The sequence below is a fragment of the Rhipicephalus microplus genome, chromosome 10 (genome assembly GCF_043290135.1).
Source record: "Rhipicephalus microplus isolate Deutch F79 chromosome 10, USDA_Rmic, whole genome shotgun sequence".
In the NCBI taxonomy this organism is placed as follows: Eukaryota; Metazoa; Arthropoda; class Arachnida; order Ixodida; family Ixodidae; genus Rhipicephalus; species Rhipicephalus microplus.
In genome coordinates this window covers 38318154-38344644 of record NC_134709.1, presented here as the reverse complement: position 1 = coordinate 38344644, position 26491 = coordinate 38318154, and the positions used below count along the sequence as shown (strand labels likewise).

At 44.8% G+C, this 26491-nt stretch overlaps 1 protein-coding gene across 1 annotated transcript; it reads right to left on the bottom strand.

Moving 5' to 3' along the window:
* Window positions 1-936: 936 nt before the first annotated feature.
* Window positions 937-24610, bottom strand: LOC119181351 (uncharacterized). Its single transcript, XM_037432569.2, has 4 exons — window positions 24238-24610; window positions 21258-21632; window positions 12944-13075; window positions 937-7623 (listed from the first exon to the last, which is right to left on the bottom strand). The coding sequence occupies exons 1-4, from the start codon at window positions 24311-24313 to the stop codon at window positions 7310-7312; spliced, it is 897 nt and encodes a 298-aa protein (XP_037288466.2). The 5' UTR covers window positions 24314-24610; the 3' UTR covers window positions 937-7309.
* Between the last annotated feature and the right edge of the window lie 1881 nt (window positions 24611-26491).

The following is a 26491-nucleotide window of genomic DNA, read 5'->3' as shown; positions in this document are numbered from 1 at the left end:
ACACAAATTTTTTGAAACATTGTATGCTACAAGTCTATGGCATCCACGTATGACAATGCACTTCATTTTCGCCGATTTGAAGCAGCATAGGACTCTGGAGACGCCTTTAAAATTTCTTACGTCGCGGTGTTTGGTACGGTAATCTCAATATGTAGTCACCACCGGCATCTCATTTGCACGAGTTTTCTAGTTTACCAAGCATCATGTCACAATCATGGTAAATGTGGTGTTGTCGGGATTGTGAAATTGTACTTTACTAATGGGTAAAAAATCGTTTTGCCCTTTAGTGTCCCTTTAATACGAGTGATCATCATGGGCCATGTGAACGTTGTACAGGGGGTACGATTCGGAGTAGTGAATGTAGGCCATCACGATATTTTATCTGCTAGTTTTTAAGGACATGGGCAACGCTGATTGAACGAGCTAAAGCTGGAGTTGTTAAAACTTTTTCACGTGACAAAATTTTTTTACATTACTTTTGTATGGCGCTAAACGAATAAAGACAGTAATGTGATAAGGAATAGTTGAAGGCATGTGTTGCTAAACCCATATTTGGATGTTTGTCTTCGTCAGCCTAGCAATTTCCAGCCCCGACGTGCCAAGCACCATCTAACCTGACCAGAAACTTTGATTCATATATGGGGTTTAATGTCCCAAAACCACTGTATGATCACGACAGACACCGTAGTGGAGGGCTCCGGAAATTTCGACCACCTGGAGTTCTTTAATGTGCAGCCAAATCTGAGCACACGGGCCTACGGCATTTCCGCCTCCATCAGAAATGCAGCCGCCGCAGCCGGGATTCGATCCCAAGACCAGTGGGTCAGAAGCAGAGTACCTTAGCCGCTAGACTACCGCGACGGGGCAACCAGGACCAGGAACTTTGGCAGAGCAACTGTGCTTTATAATCGCCAACTGTTGCAAGGCCAGACTCAATTTTATTTAAACAGTCTTTTATTGCCATAGTAAACACACGTTTTCTGCATGTTATTCGCGCAGTGCACACCATATTGCATTTACATTTTCACTGATTGTACACCGACATGTCACAAAAATAATAACAGCTTCCTGGATTTGGTCAAAGCATAAGATAAAAAAACTGCGAAAGACAAGTTTGATGCATCTAAAGAAAGACATTACTTGGCTAGTGAGCTGGAAATATATATTCACCCCTTCCAACAAATGAACCAAAACAAAAAGTCAATACATCTGCCTTCCTATACCGCCATATGCATAAAAAATAGCGTACTAGTGTGGCAGCTTGGGCTAGTTGGTATGGCATGACGATAGTTATAGCGCGAGAACAAAACGACGACACAGAGACAAGAAGGACACGAAAGACACGAGCGCTCGTGTCTTTCGTGTCCTTCTTGTCTCTGTGTCGTCGTTTTGTTCTCGCGCTGTAACTATCGTCAAGCGTACTAGTGCCATTAAGCAGACGCTATTCTCATTCACTATAACAGTTTCACGGCTGAAGCATACTGGTTGTTCACCACAAAGCCCTTGCTCTAGACACTTTAGAGAATTGCACATGCCAAGTAACTATGAACAAGTCATAATAAAAATCTCTGCAACAGAGGCGCAACATCCACAAAAAGCACACACAGGAGGCATCCTACCGAGAACTTCGTAGTAATATCAGTAGTATTATCGCACATTGCGCTAATGGCTCCACGGGTGCCCATGCCTTAACTAAAGTCCCTCCATTCACGTTTTATGCCGACCAGATTAAGTACCAGCATGATGCCCTCCTTCTCTTCCCTGCTCCTATTTTAAGGCTCATCTCCACCTGCAACTGGTATTTGTTGTGCGGCCATCAGTCACTGACCACCAAGCAACTCTAGGCGATTGCAGTACACACCTGCGTGTGACCAACACCCGTCACCAAACGGAATTCACGACTGCTCGCATGCCATTGCCTCGAAATAGGCCGACGTCCTGTTCCTACAGATCCGATTCGTTCAGGCGTTGGCGACCGCAGCCATGCAACTAACGAATCGAGCAGCGAGTGACTTAACCGATTCAATCGCTTCGAGACCAAAGCGGCCATTTGTAAGCATTTACAAACAGCCACTTTGTGACTAACTTGGTTGCTCGGCTATTTGTGGTGTAAACAAGCCTTTACGCAGTCCTTCATATTTTGGTGTCAAGCAAAAGAGCAGTTTTCTCGTTTCTAACTATGCATTCTTTACTTTCGTGTTCCCATTGCTCCAAAGCCAATCTATCCACACTAAATCTGTGTAAACATGTATGAAGCGGCTTTACATTGTGTCTACCAGAATCTTTGGTCAGGGATCTAGTGGCATTTTCAGATTCACATCAACTGGCAAAGACAAAATGCTAAACGTGAAACTAGAACTGCAGAAAACAGGGTTACCGGATGTGGAACTAACAGATCGATTTATCGAATCTAGAACTGATGCATAGGGAAACAAAGGTCCCAATAGTTGGTGTCGCATTCCACCCCCCCTCCTCCGAGAAAAGGCAGTGGCAACATGTATGGAGAGACGGTGAAATAATATACATAACGTGCTCATTTGGGCATGGTGGAATCCCAATCAAAGCACAGCCACTTCTTGTGGTGCAGAAATGAAAATAAAACATTGACACGGTGACTGTCTTCCAACTGACCCCTTACGCACGAAAGTACACTCATCCATGTAGCTATATATAGTACCTGTGCATATGTACATATATCACATATTTAACATACATGTATATTGTATCGGAGCACATGTACATATCACATATTTAACGTGTCCCAAATTGGAGCACAAGTTAACTGAATAAATGTTTATATACATAAATCTATACCTTGCAAATGGGTGCACTTCCAGATAAAGACGAGGTGGAATACAGCCATGATTAATTTTAGATGCAGCTGTCGTTGCACCAGAATTGAGCAGAGCTCTTGCAGTCAGTCTCGTACCCGTCTATATCAACTACATCCACAATGCCACATATATGGTACTGTACAGTACAGTTTTTTCATGTTATAATAAGGTATGCTTTTAGAAGACTGATAAATGTCAGACTGTGGCTGTCGAGTTTGTTCACATCAATACACAGGCAACGTAATGTGCTCAACCATTCAACAGAGTTGGGCACAGTTTGATCATAGTAACACGAAATGCCTTTTACAATGCTAAATGAATCAAATTATTTTACGAAATTTCACGCGACGGACAACATGAAGACCCTGAGCAATCGTTCCCTTCTACACTATTAGGAGAAGTGGGAAAAGAAAAGCTAAGAACAAGCTGTACTGTACTGACCTAAGCTCGAGCAAAATCGGGGGAGAAAACGTGCAGCAGAACATACAAGGCAAAAAAAAATTTTACAATTTTCGTCTAATATTTTTTATAGCAAGCAATACAATCTGCTGCAGGTAAATATTTTTCACTTTTCGGCTCCTTTGTTTATTGCTGAAAGAAAGAAAAAAAAAAGGTGCAAAACTGGCACGGTAATGGCTCTCTTGTTTTAGGGAGGAAGAGCATTTCTCAAACACGTTGCCTGTAAAACAGACTGCCAAAAAGTCATCTGCTCTGTGCATAAACAAATATGTACAATCTCACTTCATTTTGCGACAACTATTTTCTACACTCAATGTCTTAACTGCCAGTGCAATTTCTCAGTCATTGTTACACCAATCATATTTCACTTCAATTTTTACGTTGGTATTGTGTTTATTTTCACTTTTTTTTTCAAAAACACCAAGCTAATTCTCTTGCACAAGAGGTACTTGCACAGCATGACGCCACCGTTTGCAAACTTCATAAGCTAGGTGCATGATTTTTTTTAGGAATCCATGGAGTATGCTGCACCAAACCTACATCTAGACAGTGAGAGACTGTGCGATGCAAGGCTCCGCGATAAGTTTGACAATAGGATGCTTCCAAAGCAAATTTTAAAGCGTACTGACACAAGCTTTGAAAGCTGTAGAAAAGAAACTCCATAACACGCAGCTCTTGCACGCGACGGTACATATTTGCAAAGGAATGATGCTCGCTCACTGCCGCGATGTACAATATCCAATTTAGACACTAGAGTTGGTTTCTAAATACCGGATCTGGTGTTGTAAGCACCATTGATTGCGGCAGTGCGACGTGAAGCAAGATTTGCCGGCACCATGTACAAGAATGGCTAAATATGATGACACCGTTCATTAACTGAAACAACACCGTACATTGCTTCTGGCCACACTCTCACACGACAGTCGCAGCAATTGCTAGGACGGAGCAAGCCGATTAATAAATTTGTCGTCGTGCATTAAGGCTTTCCTTGCATAAACTAGCTGATGTGAAGAAGCATTACAGAAAACTGTCCTAGGGTTCACAGGGTTCGGACATCGAACGAAAGAAAGAAAATGGTATAAAAAGACTTCAGATCACCCGTTTAAATTAAAAGAGTGCTGTCACATTTCACCTCCATCAGAATGCTGTTGCATTGATAAGGAATCGAACCCGTAACCTTGTGCCCTAGAAGTAGAAGACCAAGCCACTACGAAGAAAGAAGGTGATGATGATGATGTGGAATGCATTTAAACTTGTGCAGCGTTAGAGGAAAGTTTATAATGAATAAATGGCAGCATGAAGCCAAACAAATGAACATGCTCTTCTTGAATAAGCAACACTCGCTTTAAAAAATCATGACTCATCATCACAACTCTCTTGTCAAAGTGTTGCATGTCCCCCTCAGTGTCTAAATGACATTGCATTGCCGTGCTTAGACTGATGGCAGTTAACACATGACCGGAAAAGGGCAGAGCAGTAAGTAACAGTTTAAACGTTAGTTTTTACTAGCAAAGTCAGAACAAAAAGTGAATTCCATAAAGAAACTGCTTTTGCCTTCAACACAGCTCCTTCCAACAAAGTGAAGAACCTAGCGATAACATTTAAATGAGAAACAAAGTGCTGCAAACTACAGTGCAATGTGAAGAAATGTGATCACACACTTGGAGCAATAAGCACACATTCTCGTCATTCCCACAGTTGCAAAGCTGGAGAGCAGGAGTGACTGAAGAGTCACTACGGCGCATAAAGACTGCTCAGGAACGTTACCAGCTGGCCAACTTGGGGCGTCCAGCTCGATTCCCGATCGAAAAGCCGAGTTTGGCCACAAAGGTACAGTTCTGCAGAAAGGCTCCAAAATTTTACTCTTGATCAGTTCCAAGAAAGGCCTTTTCTTCAAAATTGCTAAAGCAACAAATATGACACTTAGTCAAGAAATGTTACACCAGTGGCTCGAGTTAGCACTGCCAATAGATTGTACGCATGACTGGTCAGCTCATTAACAACAACAATGTATACTAAAAAAGCAGGACTGGTCAGCTCATTAATATCAGCAAGGTATAACAGAAAAGCTGCAACATTGAATGCTAATGCATCACTAAATGTCTAACTTTGAAGCTACTGTACCTTACCATGCAAGCAGTGGAAAGCATGAAAAAATCAAGATGGTCGACAAAACTTGTATTCCTCCTTTCGACATGTTCGTGTGCGCTGCGTGGGACTAAATTGCGAAAGTGACATGAATGTAAACACTTGAAAGGTGCAGTGCAAATTCGTTGCCCATCATTTTATTGATGCTACACTTATAGCTGAATAAGTGGACTTTTGTGTTATGTGCCATTTTATGTTTTTACGCACGTAATGTTGACCGGCATGAGACATAATGCACACTGCTCCCTACGGCCACACAAGTCATTATTCCCGATGAACTGCACTGTCTAGAAAAGAGCTGTTAGTAAAATCCTACACACAAGGCTGAGCTTAACCCCGATGCAGAAAGTGGAGCAGACCAAAAACTGAGAATTTAGAAATGTCGCACTGTGTTAATGTGGATATTCTGCACAATGCATGAACTGTAGGTTGCCCTGAAATGTAAGCTGCTAACAACGCCCGTAGCTGCGTTCGACAGCGGTAGAGAATATAAAGTACTGTACAGTAATGGCATGTGCATTTGAACCTGTAACAACCACGGCCTGTTAGGGGGCACCTTTTTTGGGCTCTTGATGCACCTGACTCAATCTCGAGTATTGAAACATCGTTTAGTAAGTTAGTACCTATAAAACATACGGAAGCTTTCCGGTGTCACAGGAACCGATTGCATGTGCTAATGTCACTATACCTGCTCTGTCAAAAAATATAATAATAAGAGACATAGAACAAATACTGGCTAGAAGGCACATATTTGTACATTTGTTTACCCAAAGAGCGAGAAAAGTAAGGCTTTTAAGTCGTAATGTACAGGCAAAGGACAGAAAACTGGATGAAAATCGCACGACTCCAACTTGTTACAGGTTTTCGCTCTGGTTTACATTCACAAACTCGTTCACCTGTTCTCCATGCATATGGCCATTGAATATTACATTGGGACACGCAGTACTCGCTCATAAAGTTAGTGTAACGTTTTAAAAACAATACATCTAGATCCAAGCAGGGTGGCCCCACAAAAATCCTTATGATGACCTACATTTGAGGCAGGAGTCCTTAAGTCAGCAAAACAAAGCAGTTCACTACATACACCAGAGATAACAAAAGCTACTACTAATTCCCATCTAGCTACTACTGTCTGCAGATATAACATTTTCAACAGTAGACAATGTACAGTCACAGCTAAAAAAGATTGTCAAACCATTCCTCAAGTTTGTCGTAAATTTGCGACCCATTGCCTTTTTTTTACAAGGTAGGACCACTTGACGTAACTCCCAAGTGAGAAGTAAGAGTGGTTGCAAATGTTTGACCCCATGTGTGGCAGTTGAACAAAAAGGAAATAACTAAGCAGCAGAGTCTCCAACAATGTCACAAACGACGCCGTCTCACGCGTGCATTCAATACACGACTCACCATCCAGAACTGGTGTACAACTTGACTTCCAAAGTTCTTCCTTGTCAACAAACAGGTCATCAGTAGTGCCAGAATGCTTCTAAAACTTTACAGAGTGAATCAGCCCTTCTAAATAGTTAGTCAAACAACTAGAGGGTGCGGTAATCAAACATAAAAATTGTGGCTTATACTAAAGCTCTTAAGATCCATCTCAATCTATGTCCGAAACTAAAGAGGCCACGATAAAGATACTCATGCCAATAGGTATTTTCAATACCAATGGCCGAATGAATGATAAAAGATCTTGGACTGACATGGCCAACCTGCCATTGTGTGCCGAGGCTGAACTCCCACGATCGTAGGTTTCTCCTCCAGAACATATGGTGGGCACTGGAACACAACTGAGCCACGAACGAACAAGTCGACCATCGAGGTCACGGGAAGAGTATATGTACACCAATTTCCGAGGTGCGTGCGAGCCTTCAAGATGTCACGAGCCGTGCCTTGTCGCTCGTCGTGGGTGCGCACTCCACTGAGAGCTGGTGATCGGCAGACGACGGAACGTCGTTCACGGAAGGTGCCTCCAGCGTAGGAGACGTCCCTGCGGCAGCAGCCGGGCTGGGAGAGCCGTTCTTGCTCGGAATGCGCATGGCACCGGGAAGAACCAGCGTAGTCACATTGTTCTGGCCTCCGCGCAGTGCAGTCCACACAAAACACGGCAGAAGCAGGATGAGCGCAAAGACGCCAAAGATGATTGTTCCGATAGCCCACCAGGTGGCCTCCACTGTAACAGGACCTACAGCAAAAAAAGTATACTTTTTTTTTTTTGTCGGAGAGGAGCAGTTTGGAACGCCTCAGCGTGACGACTTAGAATAGTGTAGGGTCCTTAAGCACTGTACTTATTGATTGATACTGATACTGATATTGCAAACGCGTCTCTTAGTGGCCATGGTGCATTTCACGGCTTGGTATGAATGTCATCAGTGCGTATAATCTAGCGCGCAAGTCCAATGTAGTGTTAATGCCTAAATATCTACATATGAGCGAAAGACTAATTGGAACTAACAGGCAATAATGCCAAGGAAGGTATGGGAGACGTTACTAGAAGTAATTGTAATGAAGATGTGAAGAAGAAAAAGTAGCCGAAAAGATAACTTGCCATCGGCAAGGACTGAACCTGCAAGTTCTCATTAATATTGTGCCTGAAAAAAAGAGAATGAGTCCTTCAAGAAGCAACAGGTCTCTTTAAGGAAGCACTGTTGACGAAATATGTACAAAAAGAATTTTCTTTTTTGTCATAACTGACACAAGACTATTCTTTTTTTCATGTTCTCCATTTAAAAAAAACAGTTCACATGTTGCAGCAGGTAAAAACATCTTGTCAGAAGCCCTTGTTCTATTTAGGCATCAGTTGGGCAACTTCACAAGTTTAGGCTTCATGTTTTTGGTATTTATGATAGCCCGAGTGGGATAAAATTTCGGCCACATATTCCTTACCATGTGAAGGGATGAAGTATCGCCTTTAAAATTTCATATCCCCTGCACAACTGTTGCAAACCTAAAGTGAACAATTAGTATGAGCTGAGGATTCTAAGCATTCTCGCCTGGCAGTTTTTCTTGTCTTTTAAAATGTTTTATACAGCTGACTCTCACTAATGGAAATCTGTTAAACAGAACTACTGCTTCAATGAAACTATTCGCTCTGCAATACTTGGTTTCAGGCTTGTATTCTGTATTCATGTTCACCTCTCAGTAAACGGAACTCCTGTTGATTGGAACATTTTTCCGGTCCCTTTAGGTTTCGTTTACCGAGAGTCTACTGTATATGCACTTTCTCGATAGTTATTTGCATCCTACAGATATTATAGAGCAATATGAGCCATTAATGGCCGAGAACTATAAATGTTAGGAGGCATAAAAGGTTTGTCCAAAACCAACTGTATGTACAACATCGTCATGGCATAAAACAAACTGGGCAACTTATTATAAAAATCTAACAGAGGATCAACTGCCACCGTAGTGCTTCATAAAAAAACCAACGAAATACCAATCAAGAAGGGTGTAAGACAAGGGGATACGATCTCCCCAATGCTATTTACCGCGTACTTACAGGAGGTTTTCAGAGGCCTAGAATGGGAAGAGTTAGGGATGAGAGTTAATGAAGAGCACCTTAGTAACCTGCGCTTCGTCGATGACATTGCATTGCTGAGTAACTCACGGGATGAATTGCAACTCATGATTACTGAATTAGACAAAGAGAGCAGATAGGTATGTCTAACAGAAAGAAACCACTTATCTAGACTAAAATTTCTATATCAACTAATAAAGGGACATTACAAGATAGGCATTTCTGAACTTCTTTCATTTTCGTCCGGATATGCAACTCGACAAAGGCATGAGCGCACAATAACACCCTTTCCAACCCGTAACAACTGCTTTAAATATTGATTCTTTTCACGAACTATAAACGACTGGAACAAACTAACCAACACTGAAGTTTTACAGCCATCCTTAACATTGTTTTCTTTTAGCCTCAATAACAGCGTTTAATATAGCATGCCAATTAAGCTCTGTCCCCATAAACATTCGAATTTTTGCATATTTGGGTTGCTTTGTGCGTACCTTTGTTTGTGTGTGTTTTTATCTTTCTGTTTTGAAAATTTGTTTGCCTTCATATTGAGCATTCATGTAATTCATGTAACCCACTCTGCGAAAATCCCTAGTAGCAATTGCAGTATTCATAAATAAATAAATAAATAAAATTACCGTAAATACCCGCATATAATATGAGTTTTTTTTTCCCTGAATATTAGCGTTCCAAATTTCCGTTTCGTATTATGTGTGGATCTGAACGAAAACATGCTTGAAAAACGAAGTTGTGTTTAAAGTTCCGGTTTCGTAACTGCCACTAGGCTACCGCATTGTTTTGTCTACGAGTGGCTACGGCTTGGCTTCGTTACCTTCGCGCTCTGGCGTGGCAAAAGTGAGTGCTAGCTCCATTTCTTTCTTTCTTGTCAAGTTTTTTGAGCATGTACTTGGACAGCGGACGTGTGCACGTGTGAACCTCGCCGTGTTCTATGCCTCGCTTTGCAAAGGTGCAATATGCCATGGCACCGAAACCAGCACTTAGCTGCATTCAAAAGAAAGGTCATCGCAGCTGCCGAGCAAATCGGCAACAGTGCGGCCGGAAAACAGTTTGGAGTCACCGATGGAAGTGTCCATGAATGACGACGACAGAAAGAAGTGCTTTTTGCGTACAGTGGAAAGCGAAGAAGCTTTCGCGGTCCAATGAAAGGGGCTTTGCCAGAGATTGAACTCGCACTGACAGAGTTCGTTCGAGAGCAGCGGGCGGCGCATTTGCCAGTCAAAATGGAGCTGATGCAGATGAAAGCAGGGGAGCTGGCGAGAGAAAAGGGGATGTTGAGCTCGGACTTCAAAGCCAGCAAGCACTGGATCTACCGTTACATGTGCGAAGCCGGATTTTCCCTGCGCCAGCGAACCTCCATTTCTCAGAAGCTCCGCCTTTCAAGAGCTTCTTATCTCATTTCAACGCCATGCAATTACGTTGTGCTGCTCGCAGAACTTCCAGCTGGGACAAATTGGCAAAGCCGATCAAACGCCAATTTACCTGGACATTCCGTCGCCCCTTACAGTTCACGAGAAGGGCTCGAAGCAGGTTAGTGTCCGTACCACAGGCAATGAAAAAACGCGTCACAGTCATGTTATCGTGGACGGCGGACCACCGTAAGCTCTTACCTTATGTCGTTTTCAAGCGCAAGACAATGCTGAAGGAGGAGGAGCTACCGAATAATGTAATCGTGAGATGTCAAGATAAAGGCTGGATGAACGAAGACCTTGTCCTAGACTAGGTAAAGTCAGTGTGGTGCACACGGCCTGGCGCCCTACTGTCTTTTCCATCCATTCTGGTGCTGGACGGGCATTGCTGCCATTTGGCCGACTCATTGAAAAGGCTCTTGCGCGACTAAGGCACGAAACTGGTCGTGATCCCGGGTGGGATGACATCTCAACTGCAACCTCTCGACGTTTGTGTAAATAAGCTGTTCAAGGATGCGGTTAAGCGTTGCTATGCCAAGTGGGTGCGCTCAGGTGAGCCTACAGTGACGCCGACTGAAACAATCATCTTCGGCCACGCTATGCAATGAATCTTGGACGCTTGGGCAAGCATCACAGAGTACCTTGTGTGTCATTCCTTCAAGAATTGAGGCATCTCTAATGCCCTCGATGGCACAGAAGATGAGCACATCTTTGACGATTTGTCTGATAAGGAAATGTCCGAGGAAAGCACAGTTGAAGACAAAAGCGATAGACATGGCAGATGTGTGATCAATAAATGCGTTTTCGGTGACCTTTCCTACATCCTTTTATACACGGGCACAATATATTTTTTTTTCATTTCACGACTCTAAAATTTGGCCTCGTATTATATTCGGGTTGCATTATACGCAGGTATTTAGGGTAATCTGCAGGAAACGAAAGCAATGTACAACCACTTCGGAAGAGAACACCATTTCGAGATAGGTAGCAGTGCACTTGAAGTTTAAAAGAGTACGTCTACTACTTAGCACAAGTAGCAACCGTGGAGCCGTACCACGAGATTGAAGTAAGTAGAAGAATAAGAATGGGGTTGAGCACATTCAACAAGCATTTTCATATCATGACTGGTAGACTTCTACTATCCCTCAAGAGGAAGGATATAATAGCTGCATATTGCCAGTACTTATTTACGGAGCGGAAACCTGAAGGCTTACCTAGAGGGTTCTGCTTAAATTGAGGACACAGTGAGCGATGGGAAGGAAAATGATAGGTGTAACCTTACGAGACAGGAAAAGAGCAGAGTGGGTCGGGAAACAAACCAGGCTTAAGGATATCATAGTTGAAATAAAGAAATGGACATGGGCCAGGCACGTAGCGCATAAGCAGGATAGACACCGGTAATTACGAGTAACCGAGTGGATTCTCAGATAAGGTGAGGGGGAGAGAGAAAGTTAGGTGGACAGATGAGATCAGGAAGTTTGCTGGTATAACGTGGCAGCAGCAAGCACAAGACAGAGTTGACTGGCAGAACATGGGATAAGCCTTTGTCTTGCAGTGGGCATAGTCATGTAGATGATGAACCAAAGTGGGAGAGGTGGGTTCATTATGCAAGTGAATATATGTGCTCGAAAAGGGTACAGAAAAGCTAATCAAACGAATAATAAATTAGGATCTTCTGAATAGAAAGAAAGAAGACTACAAATCAGAAGCGGTACTATTGTGTGTACATAAACTATTGCATGGTGCGCGTGATGTCGGCCATACGTATAGGGTCAGCGTTCTCGGCTCCTGAGAAACGTTCTAGAATTCGCCCACTGGTTTGAAGAAAAATGGAGCCAAATGGCAATAAGTGGCTGTATAATTAAGCATGTGTCCTTGATTATACCCTGCAAGCACAGTAATGCTTACGAGATGCCACTTACATGCGGGCAGTCATACGTGGGTCAGAGCGGCCAATGCGTTAATGTGTGCTTAACAGAGCACGAAATTCACTTCAGAATTTAAATATTTTGTGACTGGCATTGCACGGCAGCACATGGGGCAACTCATTTGTTTTTGCCGATGCAGACATATTGTCATAACATAGTTTCCAAACAACTAGATAAGTATAGAGGGACTTCACATTAAACAAATGGGCGACGAATATATAAGTCAGGCATTGTTGTTTCTTATGAACAAGGAATTCACCTATCTTGTCAGCACATGTGTCGCCTTGTGATGCTCTATGTCACCTTTTATATTTGTCTTTAACTCTTCTACACAATGTGGAAAAGCTTTTATATTCTTGCTTTTACGTTCCTGTGTTCTTCAAGTAAATCTTTTCATTTGAGAGTCAGTACTTGTATGTGTCCCTTCTGTGGTATACTCTCTTTGTCGCTCTCGTGCTGTACATTAACAAACATATTCACAGTTATGCTCCACTTCCATACCTTATATGTTTACGTCACTAATCATATTTTCGAAATATGCCACCATAATTGCTATGTCATTAGCAATATTGGGCAGTACAAGGCCGAGCATAAGGTTGAGAAGGAGCTATATAATTCCATGCATGCACTCACTGGGACACTGCTCCGGCAACGGGACCTGCGTCCCACCGCAATGATTGTGGCCGTCGCAGAAGATATCCGAAGCAATGCAACGCTTGTTGTAGCACTCATGCCTCGTGCTGGGGCAGCTGCCATCACTGCTCACTGCAAAAATGAAAAGGAAGGGCTCTGTACAACACAGCACACAACCAGGACAAAGTTTTGTGAAGAAATAAATAGTCAGCTGTTCAATGACACAAAGGATTGGTAATAATTGTTGGGCTTCAACGTCCCAAAACCACCATACGGTTATGACAGACGACATAGTGGAGGGCTCCGGAAATTTTGACCACCTGGGGTTAACGTGCACCTAAATCTAAGTAGTAGTAGTAGCACAAAACTTTATTATATACATAATCCAGACAGGCTTGAACTCCAGTGCCCCGAAGAATATACGGGGTGGAGAGCGAAGTCTGTCCGGCAGGGTGGTGCCCCTATTCCAGGGCCCCACTGGCGCGAGCCATCCGTTCAGCTCTTTGGATCAGTCGTAGCTGATCCACTAGGGCTGGGCTAGACAGCAGCGCCTCCCATTCCTCCCACGTGCCAGTGGTGTCGTGCTCTTCGTCGTGCTCTGCACACTCCCACGTGATGTGAAAGAGTGTTGGGGTGGCTCCACACCACGGGCACATATTACTGTACGCCGTGGGGTAGATCAGGTGAAGAGTGTGCAGATTTATGTAAGTGTTAGTCTGTATTTTTCTTAGCGCTGTTGCCTCCGCAGCGCTGAGCTTGCTGTGAGGACGTGGATACAGCTGCCTATTTTCTCTATAGTACTTTAAAATTGTTGCGAAGCAAGGGTCCACGGGTGTAGGGTCATCACTTGCATTGGCTTGAGTGGCTCGGTGATTTGTGAAGCCTCGAGCCGCCTCATCCGCGCGCAGGTTCCCTGTCACGCCCTCGTGCCCCGGTGCCCAAGTCACAGCCTGTACGTATTTCATTGTGGGGTCCCATCCTGTCCCAACCAATATACGGAGCGCTTGTGCTCCAATTTTGCCCTTTAGATAGTTTCTGCAAGCTTTTTGCGAATCTGAAATGATTGTTAATGGAGCGTTTCGCGTCCATCCCTCTTTTATTGCGAGTGCTATGGCAACTTCTTCTGCTTGTGTTGTCGACGCCTGATCTATTGAAGCGCAGGCTGTAATTTTCCCTCTATGGTCGGTGGCTACACACACATATCTCTTTGCATTGGTCTGATAAGGCGCGGCGTCAGTGAATCTGGCCGTGTTCGAAAATTTTGTCTTTTTCTCTATGTAGTCAGCCCTTGCCTTTCTTCTTCCAGATTAGGATCCATGTTGCTTGGTATTGGCAATATGGTGTACCATTTTCTGAATTCGCTTGGTACTTCTTTAGTTTCTTGGTGTGTTTGTAGTAAAGTATCGCGCCCTAGTTTTGTTAGGACTGCTCTGCCCGTTGGGGTCTGGAGAAGGCGATTTTCTTGCACTAGTAACTGGGCCTCGGATAATTCTTCAATTGTGTTATGAAGACCAAGCGCCAGCAGCTTGTGGTTTGAAGTATTCCGCGGTAATCTCAGGGCTGTCTTGTAGGCCATTCTAATTATTTGATTTGCTTTTTCCTTCTCTTCCCTGTTCATAATTTGATATGGAAGCGAGTATGTAATGCGACTGATGACGAGGCTTTTGACCAATTTCAGGGTATCTTGTTCTCTCATGCCTTTATGGTTGTTTGTTTTTCGCGAGATCATGCGTGAGATCTGCTGTACTGATGTTTTGAGTTGATTTAGTGTGTGCAGACATATCTGATTAGCTTGAAGCCACATTCCTAGTATGCGTACGGTATCTTTCTCCGGAATGACATTTCCGTCGAGCTTGACTTCCAGCTTTAGATTCGGGTCGATCCTCCGTGCTTTTCTCTTCGTGAAGCGAATGAGCTCTGATTTTTCGGCTGAGCACTGAAGACCCCGTATCCTTGCGTACTATTCTATGGTGTTAGCTGCCTGTTGTAACCTATCTTCTTTCTCTGCTAGGCTGCCTGTGGTTGTCCATACCGTAATATCATCTGCATATATCGCATGTTGTAGACCGGCAATATCTTTGAGATTTCCTGCAAGGCCTGTCATGGCGACATTGAAAAGTGTCGGTGAAATGACCGCTCCTTGGGGTGTTCCTTTGTTTGGAGGTTTAATGATGTCGGATTCGTAATCTCCCAGCTTGATTGTTGCAGTCCTGTTACTAAGAAAACTTTTGACGTAGTCGAACATTCGTTCTCCACAGTTAGCTTCTTCCAGACCTTCTAGTATTGCTTTGTGACTGATGTTATCAAAGGCTCCCTTCATGTCGACTGCCATAACGACGTTTTCCCCAACCTTACAGATGTCCATTAATACTTGTTCTTTTAAAAGTAGTAGAACATCTTGCGTAGAAAGGTGTGAGCGAAAGCCAAACATAGTTTCGGGCATGAGGTTGTTCTTCTCGAGATGGTTGAGGAGCCTGGTGTTCACCAGTTTTTCAAATATTTTTCCTAAGCAGGACGTGAGCGAGATAGGTCTCATGTTCTCAATGGCAAGTTTTTTTCCTGGTTTAGGCACCATGACCACAGTCGCATGTTTCCATTCTGGTTGGACAGTTCCAGCCAGCCAATGTTTGTTTATGTATTTAGTGAGAGCTTCAATGGCTTCGTCATTTAGGTTCCTGATCATACCATTGGTGATTTTATCTGCACCCGCGGCTGTGTTCTTCTTGTTACTAAATATGGCTGCTCTTATCTCAGCGTCCGTAAAAGGCTTGTCTAAATCAGGTTGCGGTGATCCTTTATACCTTCCTTGGTATGAAGGCGTCGCTCCGTCTTCCCCAAAGCATTTTTTATGCATGGCTTGAATGAGGTCCTCTTTTGTACCTGGGTATAAGTGCAGCAATCGTTCAACGGCTTTACTGTTTTCATTTTTTGTCTTCGTGGGGTCTATCATGGCTTTCAGTATGTTCTATGTTTTGGCCGTACTCAGCGTTCCATTGAGTGAATCACAGAAATTGGCCCAATTAGTTGCAGCTAATTGATTGGCGTAATCCTCTGCGCGCTGGGTGATATCCGATTTTTTTTTTCAATTCGCGGTTACGTTTCTGTCTTTTCCATCTTTTCGTAAGGCTTCTTCTTGCTTCCCAAAGATGTAGTAGGTGTGAGTCGACCTCAGGGGCATTGCTTGATCGCGTAATTTCTTTACTGTACCTTTCTTTTTGACGTCTTATTTCGTCACACTAATCACTCAAGTTTGTTATATCTGAGGCAGTCAACCTTTGTTCCAGTGATTTTCTGAACGCATTACAATTAGTTATTTTGGCAATGCCAATCTTTTTACGTATCTCATCTGTGTGTATAGTGGTGCATAATATGTAATGATCACTGCCTGGATTTTCTAGAGTGTTGTGCCATTCCACCTCTTGACAATTTTTGCACATAGTTAGATCCGGTGTCGTGTCTCTGGAGTTACTGTTTCCTAGTCTTGTTGGCATTGCTGGATCCGTCAGGAGTGTCATACCTGTAATTTCAATTTGCTGGGCTATGTTTCTGCCCTTGGCATCCTGAGTGAGGTATCCCCAGCTTGGGTCTTTTGCATTGAAGTCCCCCACCACTATGAGCGTGTTCTGCCTCGCTAGTTTTGCTGAATCTTCAAATAGTTTGTCGAAAGTTGCCTTTCTTTGTCGAGGTGGGCTATAAATGTTCAGGATGAAAATGCTTTTCTTTTTCTTCTCTTTATATAGGATTTCCGTAATGATATGTGGGATTTCGATTCCTTCTATTGGTTTATGCTGTATTGCGGTTATGGATTTGTGGACTAATGTCGCCACTCTCCATTCGTTGTTATTATTCACAGCTTCACCATGAGTATCATAACTCTGCATGCTTGGCCTTATTCCCACCTCTTGGAGAGCTATCACAGCAGGTGGCCTTGGCTGCATGGCCACCAGCTGTGAAAGCTGTTCCTTTTTCGTCGGAATCCCCGGCAGTTCCACTGCCATATGTCACACTCTTCCGTAGTTTTTCTTAGTCGCTTATGCATTGTCAGTATCTTCTTGTGTCATATTAAGTAGGCCCGGCCTGTTGTATGCCTTATCTGCTTTTTCCCTTATGTGGCTGCCATTGGTATGCTTTCTCAATGTCTTCGTGAGTTCTATCTGTTGCGCTTGAATTTTTCTTTCCAACACGTCGAGTTTTCTGTCTACCTGCCCCATGACCTGTTCAACGATGGAGGGAACCATTTCTTTTACGGCTTCTTTCAGAATAGCTATCATCACCACAGTGTCGCTGTTCAATATTGATACGCTTTGTTGCTGTTGCTGCTGCTGTCCTGCCAAGGAAGATTGAGTGGGTTTCTCTTGTGGTTGTTGCTGCTGCTGCTTTTGTTGGCTTCTAAGTTGCCTATTTTCTCTTTCTAAATCCCCCATTCTTACACGCATTAACTCTAGTTCTCGCTCGAGTCGCGCGAGCTGTGTGTGTGTTGATTGCGCTTGGTTTGGAGGAGGTTGGGAGGCTGCCGCTGCCCAGCTTACCCTTAATTTCTGGTGGGGGTCGTGGTGGTGGTGGTGCTTCTGCTGCTGTTGTTGTTGTTGTTGTTGTTGCTGCTGCTGCTGCTGCTGCTGTTGGTGGTGGTGGTGCTGCTGCTGTTGGTGGTGGTGGTGCTGCTGCTGCTGTTGCTGCGATGTCTTCTTGAGCTTCTTGTTCTTGTTCGTCTTGCTTTCTTCTTGCCGATTGCCTTTGGGGCTGAAGTGGTCTCGGGAATTCGATCTGGACCTTGATCTCGAGCGGGAACTCGATCGAGATCCGGAGCGTGATCACGCGTCGGACCCCTCCGTTAAATCCAAAGCCTGCCTTTCGGTGCTGAACCACCGACGCTTCAGTATTCCTGGAGATCGTTGTCCATTTTCGTGTCTAAGCTGTTGTACCTGTTCTTTTCTCCGTCGGGAGACTTTCTTAAGCCTTTTAGTGCATTCTTTTGCCGCCGTTGGATGATCCTCGCCACATAGTGCACACTTGGGAACGCACTCGTGGTCGTTTGGAGGATCTTTAAGCCTGCAGCCGCCACACACATTCACAGTGGGTGTTGGACAGACGTCCGTCCTGTGGCCTTGGCTTTTACACAGTTTACAGTATTGTCTTGTGGGTTGGTATGGTAGACATGGCATCTCACCACCAAAGTAATACACAAAACGCGGCACAATGGGTCCATCAAAGGTTATCAATGCCGTCTCAGATTTTCCCGACATGCGTGCTTGCACGATTCTGACGCCCTGTGTGCGTACTCTAAGGTTGTTGAGAAGTTCTTCTTCCGGTGTTTCACGTTCCAGTCCGTGCACAACTCCCTTGAGAAACCCCTCGGGTGTAGAAATGTAGGTATTCACGAGATGTCTGGTGTTCTTGAGGTCGAGCGCCTTGATTTTCAAAATTTGCTCGGCGACGTGCTCGTGCGGAGTACTTGCAATGATAATGTTGGATCCATTCCGGAGGCGCAGCAGGAATTAGTCACCTCTGCCTATTTCCGCGTCTCCACATGCACGTGCAATCGCTCGTGCCACTTCATATGTTTTTAAGTCTCTCACCACGAGCCCTGGTTTGGGTCGTATAATAATTTTCATATCATTCTTGGGTAGAGGCGTCGCACGTGAGTGTCGGCGGCCTCTCATGGCACTCGACGCGTCGCGTCTACTCCTGTGCGCCCGCTCAGGCGTTCCGTAACTTCCACCCGCGTTCCTCTCGCTGTCTCTGAAGCTGCTGTCTGCCAGAGACGCTAAGTCATTAGTTGTTCTTTTCGTAAGGTTTAGTGAAGTTTGCTGAAAATCCCCAACTTGCCTGGGATCTTCCATGGCCCGCGCTTGCTTCCTTAGTCTCTTACGTTCGCGTAATGAAAGAGCAAGCTGCCACCGACCGTCTTTCGCCTCGTCGTCAGCTCCCTTTGATGCTTCATGGTGTTCGCTCGCGTCGCCGCTGGCTGACTCCCCTTGTATCGCCTCGTCAGACGATGGGGAGTATTTGACGAAATCTTCTGCAGAGCCCAGTTCTGTGCTCAAATCTTGATCGTCCGTGCCCATGGCTTCCCTTGCCGTTACGTGGTCGCCGTCCGTTGGGACGTGGTCGCCGTCCATTGGGTTATTGGCTGCTGCATTGGCACGCCCAGGAGAGTTGCTGGTAGTCGATGCACTGCTCACCGGTCCGCCGCTAGTCCTAGCCTGGCGGCCGGGCATGCCAGGTCCTTGGTCACTTCAGAAGGGAAGAAATCGGTGTCGTTGTCCCGATAACTTGGTGTCAAAATGATCACGTCATACTTCCAGACACACTCTGCGTTTGCTTTAAAGAAGCCACGAAGTTTAACGCAAAAACAGGCAAAATTTTCAGGAGCCGAGACGTACGCGTCCGATCCGCTCAACGCCACCCAGCGTCTCCATCAGGACCCCACCTAAATCTAAGTACACGGGCCTCAAGCACTTTCGCCTCTATCCAAAATGCGGCCGCCGTAGCCCAGATTCGATCTCGCGACGTGCAGGTCAGCAGCCGAGTGCCTTAGCCACAACACCACCGTCGGAGGTAAACAAAAGATTGATGTCCTTGCAGATTGTGGTTTATCAGGTATTTGGCGACCTTGCGAATTGTGGTTCATCAGACATCAGTTCAGTAGTTGTTCGGACGTAAATTTTCTTCACCTTGAATATCTCTGCAGAATGATGAAGCTGTTTCATTTACTTGCGACACCGGTATTACAATGAGTGCTAAGAACAAACTGAACTGTGGCAAAGTGGCACAGTGATTTGGCACAAAACAAATGGTCACTGTGTACTAAGACTAAACGTTTTGGTGTGCAGACATCTCTCGTACACCAAGGGCGTTGAAACCTTGCTTAACAACATCAACCACCAAACAAAGGAATGACAAACTGTGCTTTTGTAATTTATCATGGGTACCCACTTGTGGTCAGAGGCGTGCGCAGTGTTCCCATTAAGGGGGAGGGGGGGAGGGGCAAAGGTTTGTCTCAGTGCCCTTCCTCTCTGTGTAAGGTTGACTTTTACACCGCCTTTCTTGGATGACCAGGAGGGGGCAGCTGCTCCTCCGTGCGCACGCCTATGCTTGTAGTGGCATCACTGTTCTGCTTTGGCACAACTCGTGCATGTAAGCAGGCACTCTCAGCTAAGAACCACACAGGCCCACACAATGGGCGACTTAAATTTTGCTAAGCGAATGCAGACCATTCGTGCTTTTTCGGAAGGAAAATGTGTCACGCTTTCGGGAGTAGTACTTAAACAGTCCATGTTGACTTAATATTTAGTGTACTTGTAAAGAGGCCTTGCAACACCTTTTTAAGTAACTATTCAATGGCCTCACTAAAAGAATTGATGGACTCATGAATTGACAGCCGCGTATCTTTTTATAACGCACGAAGTACGAGTAGAGTTACAAAAATTTGTCACATGCTGCAACTACTTTCTTAATTCTCCGACATGGATGAGCCCTCTGGAAGCTAAGCAAGGAGGGAGGGCACGGGAAAAAAAATGTTATGTCACACGCACGTCGCGACCTTGAGAAATACTTTCTTCGGAAGTGCTGCTTACCTTAAGTGTGATAATGGTCAGGCGGGAGCGTGGTGGCCTTCCGCGACAGCTACAGTAACAATGTGGCCCATGATGAGCACATCAGCCAATGACCGTGAATTCGGGTAAACGATGCAGCTAATTTGAGTATGTGGCATATTTTGTAGAAAAACGAGAATGCCCTTTCTAGCCGACTTGGAGGATTAATTGCAAGCTCCAGGCCACATGCTGTGCTATAACTTCGGGCTGACATGCTCCGAGGCGCCTCAAGTAGCAATAGACGTTTTCCAACCACGACGATGAAGTTTTGCTGGACCCCTTTAAAGTACTAAATACCACAGAGAAACGATGAGTAGTGGTGTGACATCTGATGTGTATCTAACCAGGACAAGCCTTCATATGCTTGTCCTGTTTAAGAAAATAATTCCTGGCAGGGGCTTGGTTCAAATGTTTTGATCCCTTTCCACTCCCTCTAATAAATTTGTGCACCCAAAAAGAGGCTCGATTATGTTCTCCCGTAAGTATACCCCTCCTCCGAGAATATCCTGTATCCGACACTGCTATTATTGCTGGCCGTACTAAAGCAACATGTCCTCAGTAAAGCCTACATGCAAGTTTCAGCTCAACTTGTTCTCACCTTTTGTATTCTCCGAGTGAGAAGTACAGGAACAGCAGTTCGTACTTGAGGCAAGGTTATCACAGCCTACCCAACAATTGCACTTATCGATGAAGCATCCCCTAAATTCCACCACACTCACCATTTGTAAACGCTGTGAGCACCAACGTGAAGTTACTACTTGGCGACGTGGCATTGACGTTCAGCATGACCGAGCCATTCTCCGGCGGTTTCAGGAATGCTACCTGCAGAGATGGCGTGGCCTCACGGCTATCTTCACGGTGGCCACAGAATGGCCCTCCTCCAGGCACCACTTCATCACCAGCCATCACACTGAGATAACTGTTAGTGCAGTTTGCCGAAGTCGTCAAGTTTAGCGAGACGACCGTGACGAGAAGCCCGGATGGAAAGCGGATGGGCACACTGCACTCTTCTTGCGAGCTGTTGAGCCACACGAGAGCCGCTTTGCGGACCGTGAGGGGGGCCGACTGGTTCTGGCAGAGCTCTGTGAATGCATCTGTAATGCAAAGAACAGATGCGATTGAATTTGAATAGAACAATTTTCCACCTATTGGGAGGAAATTCAAAAAAGTTAAGTTTGCCAGAAAGCAGCCTCACCAATTTGAAGCTGTCATCGTGGCCTTAAAGGGACCACGCAACGGTTTTGACGATTTCCAATAAATGCATTGAGCTGGCAAATCAAGTCCTAAATATCATTTGTAGAGCGATTTAAGGTCTCTGGCTTAACTGCATAATATAAAACAAGACATTAAACATGCGAATCAGCAGATAGCAGCGGCTTGGCCAAACAAGCTTTCAACTGCCTGCATCCTCATTACATAACATTGTTTAGCTTTGAGTAGGACCAGCAACCAATCCGAGTGGATATGCTTACTCTAGGCAAGCTGATACACCGGTAAACAGCCCATGTCGCATGTCTGGGTTAAAATGTACTCTTTGTTGACGTGACCTGCTCGAGTGTTTATGTTGACGTTTCTTTTCTCAGACACTACCTGCGCAGTGTGCCGTAAATATAGAAATTGGCGAATCGTAAAGCCACGACACCACATAAAGCATGTAAGACATCTGGGGAGCACAGTGGTCTTATGTCACCGCTGCAGGAAGCATCAAACACTCGCTATACGATCGACGCCAACCTCCACGTGTCTGTGGCTGCAAGCTTACCCCAATGACAATAACACCGCCAGAGTTTATGCTTCTTGATAATCATACTGAAATATTTTTTGTCTTTGCAAATTCTTGCAGTACAGGAGAGTAAAATGAGCATGGTCAGTAGTGGGGTGGCACCTGGCAGAGCAAATGTCCACTTAGCCTCTGTTCAGACGGCCCTCGCCGAGTGGGCTACGATCACTAGTAAAAGCTGGCAGCCGGATGAGTTCAGTGGCCAAGGCAGTGGAAAGAAAGAAGGTAGACATATTTGCCTGTAGCTTTCTCTGTACACAGTGTGTCAATTTGTCATGCAAATTATTTGATGATGTCATGGTCATAACACTGACAAAATTTCAAAAAAGCCATTTCAGAGTTGATTTAAAAGCAGTAAAAAGGCAAGAACGATAGCACATACTTGTTCAAGAATAAAGTATATCTGCCTTAGACACATACAAATCAGTATTATTTATAAATGTCCCCCCCCCCCTTTCCAAGAAAAGTTACAAGCCAACAAATATTTAGAACAGCAACATTAATTGGCAATTAGTATCGATGGGCACAGATCTAAAATCTAGTATAATATTGTTCTTGGCATCTATCAGCAAAATGTAAATTCGTTCCTTAAATTATTTCTGCACACCTTCAACCAAACACTTTTTGAAGTCCAATACTGCCAATCTAGCTGAGCGTGCTTAAATATAATAAAAATGTAGACTAAATGTGCCTCATTTGATGTTTCAAACCACACATTTTGTGGTATGCAATTTTATAAGACTGCATGATTATCAAGAACTGATTGCTAGTGGTGAAAGTTCACAAGAACATGCATTAAATTCATGTTTAACCATTTTTGAGACTGTCTACAATTGCATACACTACTTATTTTTGCTGGTTGTGTCGACAAGGGGTCCAAAAAGAACAAGCTATATAGAAATTTTGATCAACAGAACGTCCTGCGTATAAGTACATTCGTAGGGTCACTTTAAAATCAACACATCACACCTGTGAACAAAAGTATGCCGGCTTGGAATTCCACTATATGAATACCACAATTTATTGAGACCTCAGAATGACAACCTTAAGTAGAAGCGACAAGACGTTATCATTGATTATTAATACTTGTCCGCACGCATTGATGACTGTTGGATATCTTTTCAAACAAAGGTCGAGTTCTGACGTCAAGTTTCGCAATACGGTTGACAAGTGAGGCAGCTTGGTCTAGTTGGTATGACATGACGATAGTTATAGCGCGAGAACAGAACGGCGACAAAGAGACAAGAAGTCTTTCCTGCCCTTCTTGTAGCTTTGTCGCCGTTCTGTTCTCACGCTATAATTATCGTCCGGTTGACAACCTTCGCTTTATTTATTTATTTTTTCCGAGGCAAGATAATCGCGAGAACTGGCACACACACGTGGCGTGGCATAGATCACACGACGACGCACGAGCAAACGCCAATCTGAAACGACGTCCGTCGCAAAACCGCCCATCGCAACACCGCAAGACGCCGACGAAACCATCTGCGGCCACGCCATGACATCACAGGGAGCTCAGAAAGCGACCGACCATCTACGGTCTCGCAGCTGCCGTAGCGGTCGTGGGGAAGTTTATATTTTTTTTAAAGCCGAGACGTGTTCTCCGAGACGACCATCCGTTGCGTTTTGAGAACGACGCGAGCATTTCGCCGCCCATGGCATCTTTAATTAGCAGGGAGTCTGAGAATGACGTTTGCAGGCGCTGACTCGCACACTAGCGGATCGTTTCCGAACTTCACACAGCAGCTGGTCCTTTCCAACACGTCGCGTTCCACGATACGAGCAGGAAGTTTTTATTCGACCCACTTTCACTGGCGTAACCTTACACACACCCCTAGGTGCTACGTGAACATTGGCGCTCGCGCACTTTTCGCAGTGCGAGCTTCGAGCCGAAACGAGACTTTCAGAAAGTGACTTACATCCGGGCATTTCGTCGGCGAGCGCGCACGACAGCGCGGTGCAAAGCAGCGCGATCGCGCACGTTCGCCAAGCCATGGTCACCGTCTTCTCTTCAGCAGATCGCCGCTCCTTGGCCGAAAACTTGGACGCACCAACTCTACTGACACTACCACTGTGTGGTCGGCTAGCATGCAAAAGTAGATGCGACTAGAGTATCGCTCTGCAGGCGTCAAGGCCGCGGCGAATGCAGCTGTCCGCGCTACGCGACGGTTATCTTCATTCAACGAGCTTCGGTGGGACGACACAGAGTGACCACGCGAAACAAAATGCAGAAAAGTTAGCGCGAAGAAACAAAATAAAATTTCATCACGTGCCTTTGTGGTCACGTGAAGTGACTCGACTTATTGTCTTGGCTTGGCTCTAAATGGCTCAACTTCATGGGCTTTGGATTTGCTCATTTTGAGCCAACGCCTCCTCTAGAAAGATGCTTGCTGCATGAGAAAAAAAACAGCTGCCGCACTCCTTTTTTTCTATCATTTTAAATTGTTCTTGGTCGCTAGTGTCACCTGTGGCGGCGATGCAACAACGCAACACTTTGCATAGCCTCCGAAAGAGTGGTGCACAGTTGCAGGTCTTCAACAACTCTCAACTGACGCGCCGCTATGGGCCGCAGATGAAAAACGCTTAGCTGGTACCAAACTCTATGGCTGGTACTGCCCGCCGCCGTGATGGTGGATGGATGGGTGGATGAATGGATATGACTGTACCCTTTAGATCGGGCGGTGGCTAGCGCCACTAAGCCGTAATACTGAATGACGGATGCATCCGTTTTGAACGAAAAGGCTGGAATAGGCATCTTCTGTACTTCTCTCGACTGGTCTGAATCAAAAACTAGATTTTTTTTTTCTCTAAAAAGCGAGTTTGAGGATTCGTACTTTCCAGTGAAGGGTTTATTTTTCACTCGTGCCTTGACTTTAGCCACCAATCAGATAACCTCCTTCTAGTTAAGTCTACCCGCTTAAAGTCTATTTTGTCCTCCCGGTCCCTAAACCCCAGTGCTTTGAAAAAATTTGCGCCATCATCCTGAACTATAGGGTGAAGCCCTTTGCAGAACATTATCAAGTGTTCAGCAGTTTCTTCTTCCTCTCCACGCGCCCTGCATACTGTGTCTATCCCTTCGTATTTGGCCCGATATGTCTTGGTTCGCAGTACTCTCGTCCTGGCCTCAAATAGTAGTGAACTTCCCAGAGTATTATCATAGATCGTTTGCTTGGCAATTTCCTGCTTAAAAGTTCGATAGATCTCTAGTGCGGACTTCTTAATCATGTCCATTCTCCTCATGTCAGTCTCCGTTTCCTTCACTTTCTTCTTAACCGATAGTTCTTTTGGGTTTGGCCACCTGCTGTTTCCTAAGTATTTACCAGTCAATTTCTTGGTTCGCTTCCTCCATTTTGTATCGACATTCTTCATGTACAAGTAGCTGACAACCTTCCTAGCCCAACGCTCCTCCCCCATTTCTCTCAATCGCTTCTCAAATTTTATCTTGCTGCTAGCTTCCCAGCCCTCAAATGATGTCCATCCCATATCACCTTGTACTCCCTGATTTGGTGTATTCCCGTGAGCTCCTAAAGCAAGCCTACCTATTCCACGTTGATTAATTTCTAATCTTGCTTGAACTTCTGATTTCATGCACAATACCGCATTGCCGAACGTGAGCCCAGGAACCATGACCCCTTTCCATATTCCTCTCACAACATCATACCTATTGTAATTCCACAGTGCCCTATTTTTCATCACTGCTGCATTTCTGTTACCTTCAGTCGTCACGTATATTTCGTGTTCCCTCAGATACTCGGTCCCATTGTTTATCTATACGCCCAGATATTTGTATTTATCTGTTATCTGTAGCGTGACATCCTGTATTCTAAGCTCACTACCTTCGTTGTCATTGAAAATCATGACTGCTGATTTTTCCTTACTGAATATAAATCTAACCTATCTCCCTCATTACCGCAGATGTCCACCAATCTCTCCAAATGTTCCTTGTTGTCGGCCGTTAGCACTATATCATCAGCGTACATTAATGCTGGTAGTGCCTGATCAATAAGTTTGCCTTGTTTGACTAAAGAGAGGGGTGAGCCCAGCCCACTTCCTTCTAATTTTGCCTCTAATCCTTGTAGGTACATCATGAATAATAAGGGTGACAGGGGGCACCCCTGCCTAAGCCCTCGTTTTACCTCTGCAGGCTTGCATACCTGTTTTTCCCACTTTATA

Bases quoted from the DNA above. Each gene is read 5' to 3' on its own strand.
- LOC119181351 (XM_037432569.2), bottom strand. From the start codon at position 24,313: ATGGCTTGGCGAACGTGCGCGATCGCGCTGCTTTGCACCGCGCTGTCG. The intron at 21,633-24,237 runs GTAAGTCACTTT...TTTGCATTACAG, and splicing joins CGCCGACGAAATGCCCGGAT to ATGCATTCACAGAGCTCTGC. The intron at 13,076-21,257 runs GTGAGTGTGGTG...TCATTTTTGCAG, and splicing joins GCTCACAGCGTTTACAAATG to TGAGCAGTGATGGCAGCTGC.